The sequence below is a fragment of the Aricia agestis genome, chromosome 12 (genome assembly GCF_905147365.1).
Source record: "Aricia agestis chromosome 12, ilAriAges1.1, whole genome shotgun sequence".
Classification (NCBI taxonomy): domain Eukaryota; kingdom Metazoa; phylum Arthropoda; class Insecta; order Lepidoptera; family Lycaenidae; genus Aricia; species Aricia agestis.
Window position 1 is genome coordinate 13,135,108 of NC_056417.1, and position 10,722 is coordinate 13,145,829.

Consider the following 10,722-nt stretch of genomic DNA (forward strand, 5'->3'; position numbering starts at 1 on the left):
GTATTTGTGATTTTGACAGCTATTTTAATATTTTAATTTAATTATTTACGCACCGTTATATTCTTAAATTAATAAAATGTACTTATTTATTATATTTATTAACTATCAGTCAATTTAGCGATGTTCTACTTCTCATTTGAGAATTTACTGATAGCTGGCAAGTAAAATATACTTAGTAATTTCTTATTACTAAGTTCTGTTTTACAATCGTGTATTAAGTATTTTATGTCGAATAGCTTATCCAGAAATTTTGTCCCTATCGCTCAGTATAAAGTAAGAATCGAAAAACTCGTTTAAACTTTAAGCTATTCACATATTATTTGCGATTGTGAAACAGGCTTTAGGATTGCTACAGAAAATCTCCAATAACTTGGATCTAAAAAGATTATGGAATGGAACATTTTATTAGGATGATAGTCCGAAATCTGAACGCATAATATATGTGTATAATACTAGAATATAAGAGAATTATGTATATTGTGTAACGAATTATCTGTTGTACACTAGTAAATAAATATATTGTAACTGAAATAGTTTTATTTTCTTTGTAGATAGCTAATTTTAAAGTTCCAATATTAGTTCATATGAAGTTAGTAATCCTCTTTGTTTCAATCTTTTTAAATACTCTGTCCAAAGAGAATATAATCACTACGTTTTGGAAGTCTACTGTCAATTTTAAAGCATTTCATTGTCAAATGTTAATTGGATAGATTTTCATTCATTGTCTGCTAAACTTGTGCTAAACAATTTAAAAAAGAATATCTATTTTCGTAATTACAATGCGTGGTCGATCTACCACCTCACTGGCTCCGCAAATGCGAGCTGGCAACCACGAGTCGCAGCTCAATGTTCTGAAGGAGGAACCCCTCACCGCAGTGCACTTCCTTAGCCCGTCACAACTCGAAGTGGTCTTCCGCACTAACATCAACACTGGACTCACCGCGAGCCTCGCCGAGGAACTGCTAGAGCTGTACGGCCCCAACACGTTCAAGGAAGAAAAAGGACCCCGCTACTGGAAGATACTCCGACGCAACCTCTTCGGCTGGTTCCAGTGCGTCCTCTGGGCGGGCGCCATCTTAAATTTCATCGGATACGTCTGCTCCCTCTACATATACACCGAGCACTCCGGAAAGGACTACTTGTACCTCGGAGGCGTCATCACCGCGACCGTCGTCGGCACCGGACTCTTCGGGTTTTACCAGGAGGCACGAAACATGGCCGTCATGAGCGGCTTCGAGAAGATGATCCCGTCGTATGCGACAGTAGTCCGCGACGGCATGAAGCTCGGCGTCCCGACGAGCGAGCTGGTAATAGGAGACGTCGTCGAAATGTTCGGCGGAGAGATCGTCCCCGCAGACATAAGAGTCGTGACTTGTACGAATTTCAAAACGGATATGTCGGCGCTCACGGGCGAATCCAAGCTCGTCACTCACAGGCCGGAATGCACCCACTCGAATCCCCTGGAATCCAAAAATATGGCATACTACGGCTGCCCTATCTCCGAGGGAACCGCGACTGGCGTCGTCGTGGCTACGGGAGAGGGCACCGAGATGGGAAAAATCGCTGGCCTCGTGTCCGGTCTGGAGAAAACTAAAACTCCCATCGCTAAGGAGATCACGCATTTTATAAAGCTCATTTGCGGCGTCGCGTTCACGATGGGCTTCATATTTTTCGCGATGGTTTTTTACATGGAGCGCAACTGGATATCGGCTCTACAGTACATGCTCGGCATCATACTGGCGAACGTCCCGGAGGGACTCATCGTGACCTTGACCGTGTGCATGACTTTGTCCGCCAATAATTTGAAGAAAAAGAACTGTCTGGCAAAAACGTTGCAAGCCGTCGAGACTCTGGGTTCCACTTCGTGCATATGCTCGGACAAGACTGGTACCTTGACTGAAAACAAGATGAGCGTCGCTCATTTATACTGCAACTTCACTATTTTCGATAAAAATGATCACTCCCACGTCTCGCAGCCCGCGTATGCCACTCTATGTCTGGCTGCCTCGCTAAATTTGAGAGCGGTGTTCGCTCCTGATGAAGAAGAAGTAGACGACGATCAGATACATAAGAAGAAAATAATTGGAGACGCCTCAGAACAGGCGATACTGCGCTACATGGAAATCAACCGATCCGCTATGCAGACTCGAAACGGGAATCCAAAGGTTGCGGAAATACCTTTCAGCTCAGCTTACAAGTATCAAGTCACCATTCACGAAATGCAAGCGACCAACAGTTACTACCTAATAATGAAGGGGGCGCCTGAAATAATATTGGAATATTGTTTGCGCCTCTTGACCGACGAGGGCGACGCCGAGTTGAATCCCGAGTTGAAGAAGGAGATAAAAGCGAGCTTCATCAAACTAGCCAACATGGGTGAGCGTGTCATAGGATACTGCGATTATAACTTGCCAGTACACGAATACCCCATAGGGTACATATTCGACACCGAGAGGAAAAATTTCCCCATGGAGAATTTTAGATTCATAGGAGCGATTTCAATGATCGACCCTCCTCGCAAGGATATAGAAAAATGCATAGCGCTTTGTCGCCAAGCCGGCATTCGCGTTATTATGGTGACCGGTGATCATCCGGTCACGGCGCTAGCGATATCCAAAAAGTGTGGCACGATAACGCAGCCCAACGCATACGAGTACGCCTTCGAGCATCACATCGAGGTAGCTGACGTTCCGGAACACGTTAAAAACAAATTCCAATCTGCCGTCATCACCGGGAACCAACTACGGAAGATGACCAGCAATGAGCTGAAAGCGGCTTTCACGAGATACAGCGAGATCACATTCGCGAGGACGAGTCCGCAACAGAAACTCACTATTGTAGAAACTTTGCAGTCGTTGAAACACGTCGTGGCGGTAACCGGAGACGGCGTCAACGACTCGCCGGCTCTGAAGAAGGCTGACATCGGAATCGCAATGGGCATCACCGGCACCGAAGTATCGAAACGAGCGGCCGACATGATTCTTCTGGACGATAACTTCGGGTCGATAGTACTTGGCATAAAGGAAGGTCGACGAATTTTCGACAATTTGAAAAAGACCATCGCCTACACTCTAACCTCGAATACGCCTGAGATGCTTCCTTTCGTGCTGTACGCAATACTAGAAATACCTTTACCGATGACACTCATCATGATTCTGGTGATAAACGTCGGCACGGATCTGATGCCTGCGATGAGCCTCGCGTACGAGACGTCAGAACAGGACATCATGTCGATCCCTCCTCGAAAGACGACCGACCACCTCGTCAACGGAGTCCTGATATACATGGCCTACTTTCAAGTTGGGATGATCCAGTTCTTTGCTGGAATGTACGCGTACTTGGTCGTGTTCGCGCAGCACGGTTTTTTCCCAGCATCCTTGATGTACGTGCGCAGTGCTTGGGAGGATCCGTCAAGTAACGTAAAGAATACAATAGGCACGGTTTGGAATTATGAGAATAGAAAATTTTTGGAGCGCAAAGCGCAAACTGCTTACTTCGTCGCAGTTTGTTGGACGCAAGTATCAGATGTTATAATTTGCAAGACTCGTCGGATTTCTCTGCTCAAGAAGGGCATGACGAACCATGTGTTGAATATAAGCATCATAATTGATCTCCTGGCTGCGGCTGCTGTCACTTATATTCCAATTTGCAACGAAATCTTTGGAACGGCTCCTATAGAAGCCGCTGATTTCTTTTTGGCTATCCCATTCTTTGTTCTAATGATAGTGGCTGACGAAGTAAGGCGGTTCGTTATCAGGCGCGGTCTCTCTAAATGGGTTGAGAAAGAAACCTACTACTAGAATACTTTTAAGCCAACATTTAAGTTATTGTATTTCCTTATGTGTACAAAACATTATTAAGTTTAATTTTACGCAATACATAAGACGTCTTGAAGTAGCACTTTGTGTTCCAACACTTCTAAGTAGTACCTAGATTATTTTATAGCTCAATTAAGTTGATTATTTTTTAAAATAAAATATTATAATTTGTTACTTAATAATTGGTGGTTTTTCCATAAAGAGAGGTGTAAAATCTTGTACGGCCCCAGTCCCTATATGAGAGCATATCATTGGTTGAGAACCCCAGCTGCAGGCTTATAAAGTATGACCTTGCACACTGCATGGGCGCGGTCCGTATGAAACCGCACTACATACTCAAGTGTCAACATAATTTATCCGCGACCTACATTTCGTTGTCTGTCTGATACGCAATTTATGGCTTATCATTAGCTTAATAGCTGTGATTAGCTTATTAAGCCTTTAAAATTAATTTTAGAAGCATTAACTGCAACTTTAAAAATTGCAACTCCATATTTTGGATCTCGTGTTAAATGTAAGGTAATGTATAAATATTCTTTTGAAAAAATTACTTGAGTTCAGAGTATCCTATTTGAGAAGGGAAAGCAATATATTATCTTAAGTTTTAAGACATGATTAGAAAAAAATAGAAGATACTGAAGGAACTACAATTTTGTTTGATATCATAACTTCCAAGAATTTTCTACACAAGTCCATTCTGCTTCTACCATGCGCAGTCAACTCCAAATAGTCTGTATAGCGCACCCATATTGTCTCATGCTGGATCATCAATTTAACCACACGTTGCTACTTGCTGCGTTGCTAAAAAAAACACGAATTATTTTGTTTTAAAACATCACAAAAACGTAATGCCGTATCTGCATGGAACCTACAATTTAAATCGTAGTTAGGTATAAAATAGATTATAATAGTAACTTATGATATTAACCTTGCGATACTTACGTCGCTTATAACTTTGAAGAATGGGTCAATAAAGGTTTGTGTGGCCAGTCTTGGCACCGTTTCGCACACGTGTCTGTTATCACGGACATAATATAGTGATATAGTTCATTGCCTTTCATATACAATATCGAGAACAAACTTTGAACTGCGAGGAATTTTCATAGAAATGTCTAATGCAGCATATATATTTTGGTTGATAACACAATCTGTATGAATTATAATATTGAACTCGAAATTCCGAATGTATCCGCTCACGTAAATAAGGATTTCCGCGGAGATCGTACTGTATATTACAAAGAGCAGCAACTCTTTCCCCGTGGTATACTTCATATTATGTCAGCGACAAATCACTTAAAAACCAGTCCAGTGGTACGTGAGATGCGTTCAAATTAAAAGCGATTCAGCCCTCGCGACTGAATTCGACTTATAATTATTATTAGGGATGAATTGTTCGAGAGGAGGTTCCTTAGTCAAGGGGTTCTATTTTAAACCTTAACATGGATTCGTGCTACTAAAAGTTCGAGAAACCCTGACTACATGTCCTAAAATCGTAGTCGTAGCTGGAAAGTCTCCATCATTAATTAGGCACTGATAAGCTCCGTCATTCGTTATCTCTCGAAATTGCAAGCGGCCAGTATGTTTGCATCATGTGTTACATTATTTATGTTGCTAGAAACAGTCATAGGGCCGAATGTGCAAGATGAAGTTATGAAGGGCATAATAAATTGAAAGTATGAAGTTTTCAAAACACGTAGAGTGGTTTTTGTTTCGTTTAATTTCCTGACGACGGTAGAATTGGCTAATGAAATAAAATATGTTTTAGGTTAGTGATTACTTGTTGTTAATAGCTATTAAATAAATTTATAATATCTATGGACGCTTCACACCACGTCAGTCTGGCCCCGTGCTAAGTACCTGAAGGACTTGTGTTACAGGTACCAGACAACGGAAATATATTTAACACTTTTATACTATACATATATTTAAGATTTTTATTATATCATACACATATTTAATACACATCCATGACCCAGGAACATTGAAAAACTTTTTGTTCCGTCGGCGGGATTCGAACCCGCGACCCCCGGCTTGAGTTGCCACACACTCTAACCATTGAGCCACGGAGGTCGTCCATTAAATAAATTGAATAGGTTAGGTTAGCCTACCTATTGCTACTAACCTAATCTACTGTTATAATTATCATCTGCATAAAAACATGCGATGCTGTTTGGTACATTAATTACAACAATAATTATTACCTAAATATTAAATCCTTAATTTGTAAGTAATGAAATATCAGACATAAAGTAAACCTAAGTCTAAAATAATTAATTATTATTCTAAACAAAAGAAATCCAGTTACACACATAAAAATGATAAAATAACTTTGCCATCCAATAGCTGACATTGTCCGAGACTACAAGTGTTATGGAGTAGACGTTGTTTTTATTTTTCAACGTAATGTTAACATGAACCTGTCTGTCTGATAGTGATTGCAGGTATTCGGAGCACTGGGCCGCTGTCAAAGTCTCCGTACAAGGCGGCCGACATAGTTATGTGTATTTCAAACACTTTTTATAATCATGTTTAATTTTGTATGTAAGGAACGCTGACGAAACTTTAAAGGGCGATTGGTATTTTTGTATATGATTGGTACATAATGATTCTGAGAACAAGATTTGTATTACGACCTACAATTTATCATGGCTATGTTCTATGTGGATGATGAAACAATAGTCATGAATAGACCGATATTTATAGTCATTTTATTTTTATTCACAAAAATAATTATTGGTAATTACTAATTACCTACTGATTTGAGCCTTTTTAAAATGTAAAGCTTAGTCTATCTAGATGAAATAGCTAGAGAATATGATGACTGATTTAAAATGATAATATATCTTGATTCTTGAATATACAGTTTAAAGTTGCACTTACTACTGAACATAAAATAATTTTATTTAAATGTAAGCTCAGATGAAGCTTTAATGAAGCTCATTTAACCCAGACAGCTTTTAACATTCGTTAGCATCAATTACTTACAATATACACATAACACACGAAAGCTTTTATAGACCTCAATGTAACATATTAAATATGCTTAGTAAGCTAAATCCATACATTAATTTCATGTAAGTAAAGGAACTGGTGCAAATCCTTGGTGTTGCAATCGACTCCTGCGCCTTTATATACGCGGGCCGTGTGTGGACTCTACCTGTGTTCTACCGACGCACGACAGTCATGTACGCTAAGGTATTATATTTTTTATTAATAATTATTATAATAAAAAAGGGAATTTGAAAAAGTAAGGTTAGAGAAATGTATGGAGTGGATTATGATTTTGTTGTTATATATTTTTTTCCTTCTTATAATTAGGTTGCATTTAATATATTAAGAAATAATTTTAATTAAAGTAAAAGTCTAAAGTACGGTTTTTATATTTGTATTTTCTGTGTCAAATGTTATACAATCAGGTACATATTTTTACTTGCCTAGCTCTATTATAGTTCACTTGTGTTATGTATCTTAATACCTCTATACAACAATTAGGCGTAATCTTAATGGACTAGCGCATAATTATAATTAAAAAAAGAAAAATAGTTAAAATTAAAAACTAAAGCAAATTCCAAAATGCTACGACGTAGAGGGCCTACGCCGTAGCGTGGCGTAGTATTTCGGGCTATCAACTCGAGGTTCCCTCAGTATTTCCTATGCTACAACAACTTTGATTTTCCTGTGTTATTGAAGGTTATTTTTATATACGGAGAATAGCCTATTTATAAACAATAATTATCCGAAATATAATCCCAAAACGCTACGGCGTAGAGGGGCTACGCTGTTCATAATGTTACCTAATTTTGATTATTAGCAGTCCACATTCTCTGTAAAAAATAAAAAATATTAGTGAAAGAATTACTTGGATACGTTAATTAGTTTCCGATTTATAAGCAAAACAAGTTGTAACTGTGCGACGCGGGCGCCCGGTAACGCACTTCGATCGCACTTGGCCGATTATTTATTTGTATTTTTTTACTAATCGGACTCGCTCATGAATACACATACCGAGAGCAAAATAGGCCAAAAATTGTGATTTTTGTATGGGAGCCCCCCTTAATTTTTTATTTTATTATAATATTATTATTAATTATTAAAGTACACATATAATTAAGGCCTTGGTGAAAATTTCAAGTGCCTACCTGTTGCCGTTGTTGAGATAGAGCAAAAAATCACGTTTATTGTATGGGGCTCGGGCGGCGGAATAATTGTGCTATGACGTCACCAGCGGTCGCGGGACTGTTAGCGGTATATTATTAAGCGGCGATATTATTAAATTAATATGTTATTACTTTCACTAAAAACCGCCGGTAACACCGCGGGGCACAGCTAGTATACCTTTATGTAGCTACGCCTCTGATGGGCCCCTGTGTGCAGTTATTGATGGTGTGCTGCTTGGTGTCGGCGGCGGTGGCGGCGCCGGGCATCTACGACGGGCTGGGTCTGGGGGGCCACGCCATCTCGTACGCGGCCCCCGCCATCTCGTACGCGGCCCCCGTTGCCCACTCCATCGCCCCCATACAACCCATTGTAAAGGCTGTTGCTGCGCCCGTAAGTACTTTTATTAAAAATGTTATGGAACAATCTATGAACGTAAATGGGTATTTTCTACCAGCTAATGCACATAAATGGACATTTTATACCAACAAACTTTAGGGTGATGTAGAAACGTAGTAGAGTATCGCGTATTTCAAATCTAACACTTATATGATTTGGGTTAACTAACCCGGCGTGAAGAGAAGAACCGGCCGAGTTGTAAGTAACTCGCAGGGGGACAAATGAAAGGCAAAGACATTGTTAAATAACTGTTCTTGTACTTTCTTGGGATCTCTTTCTTGTCATTTAATATTTTTAGTCACAATTTAATGACTTATCGATATACTCGTTTCCCGGAAATTTTTGTTTGTCACCCTCATGCGGACCAGATTCGCGCTCGGGTGACAAAACGCATGACAGGATAGCGATATAATCGTATGCCTACCGATTTTAGTATGCACAAACTGAAATACACTAAATACAACAAACGTCTTCGCAGGTGGTGCGAGCGGAGCCTGTGGACCCGAACCCAGCGTACAGCTTCGCGTACGGCGTCCAGGACCCGTCCACCGGCGACCACAAGGACGCTCAGGAGACGCTGCAGAACGGCGTCGTCCACGGCTCCTACAGTCTGGTGGAACCCGACGGCCACATCAGGAAGGTTACGTACACCGCCGACCACGTTAATGGCTTCAACGCGGTCGTGCAGAGGACAGGCAACGCCCACGCGGTGAGTGACGTACTGCAACCACAGCGCTTAAAAATAATAATAATAATAATATCTATGGACGCTTCACACCACGTCAGGTCCCGTGCTAAACACCTGAAGGACTTGTGTTACAGGTACCAGACAACGGAAGTATATTTAATACTTTTATACTATACATATATTTAAGATTTTTATTATATCATACACATCCAGACCCGGGAACATTGAAAACTTTTTGTTCCGTCGGCGGGATTCAAACCCGCGACCCCTGGCTTGAGCTGCCAACAGCCCACCAACTGAGCCACAGAGGTCGTCAAAAATGTTTGTCGTCTTTTTTTTTTAGCCGACTTCCAAAAAGGAGGTGGTTATATGTTCGTCTATATTTTTTTTACATGGGAAGAAAGTAGAGTATCCCATAATATATCTGAAATTCTTTCTTGCAGTTAAGCTCTCTTTTTGTTACATCCTGCTGTGGTTAAGGCTTAAAATTGAGTCAGTAATAGCCGTCAACGATCAAACACTACAAAAATCATTTAGCTTTTTAAACGCACGATGTGCCCATCGGTTCCTGCCTTACTGACTGTTTTCATATGTTTATTACTATTTTATAATAATTGACCATCTTATAGAACTTAATTAAATACCCTTGAAAAATTTAAACTTTCTCAACATGATTTTATTTTCAGGCGCCTGTCGCAGTAGCCCACGCGCCGGTTGCGGTGGGCCACGCGCCACTTCTGGCCCCCGCGCCCGTGGCCGTCGCGGCTCCCGTGGCGAAGCTGACCCTGCCCGCCATCGGCCACCCCTGGTAGCCCACCACCTAAACAACCGCCGAGCGAGGAGGAATGAATTGGGGAATGTGACTGGGTTTTACCAGGCACTGTCTGTGTGTTCCTTGGCTTCTCTGTTGTGGTGATGGGTCCTGGGTTCCTCGCCGGCGGTGCTGACTCGCATGTGCCTTGATATTGTCCTATTGTTAATTTATTTAGTTCTGCTTTGACTGTTGCTACGGACCTGATCTTAACGCGTTGTAAATGTAAATATTATGTTTAGTTTTAAAATAAATAAAGTTTTTTGCCTAATCGTTGTATTCTTTCTTATTACTTTATATCACGTGGTTAGAAATAAACTTATGAGGTCAATAGCAAGTTTACGGGTGTTATTTGATAAAATAAAGACAACGCCTTTCAGTTTTTTATGGTTCAGTAGCGTACATATAATTAATGCCAAGTTCTTGACATAGAAAACGTTTAGAAAATCGTTTAAATGTTGGACTTTTATTATTTTCTAGAGGAAAATATTATGTCCTCGTTATTAAACCCGAAGCTTTTATAGTTTGTCAATTTGAAGTCTACAATTTAAAGTATCCTTTTGGTATAGGTGTATATTTTCCTAGAACTGTGCAGGCTGTAGTAATGAATGCCCAGATAGAGTTACACTTAATGCGGCGGACGTTGATCGTTAAAGTTCCTTCGGAAACACCATAGCTTGCCCTTACAAGTATCGAGGAATTTTCATGGCATTTGACACAACAAGCAACAAATTTTAAGATAATTTAAACGTCTTGCTGCCAGTTGTTGATAACATTGTAGTATGTAGAGTTCTAAATATCAAATTCAAGCTCATTTAATAAAAACGTATAATAGTATTTTCTTGACAAGA

General features: G+C 40.1%; 1 protein-coding gene across 1 annotated transcript; it reads left to right on the forward strand.

Moving 5' to 3' along the window:
* Positions 1-779: 779 nt before the first annotated feature.
* On the forward strand, positions 780-10,142 carry LOC121732731 (sodium/potassium-transporting ATPase subunit alpha-4-like). The gene is made up of 5 exons (XM_042122684.1): positions 780-3,762; positions 6,898-7,013; positions 8,193-8,366; positions 8,851-9,081; positions 9,747-10,142. Exons 1-5 carry the CDS (start codon positions 780-782, stop codon positions 9,870-9,872), a joined length of 3,630 nt encoding a protein of 1,209 aa, XP_041978618.1. The 3' UTR covers positions 9,873-10,142.
* The last annotated feature ends 580 nt before the right edge of the window (positions 10,143-10,722 follow it).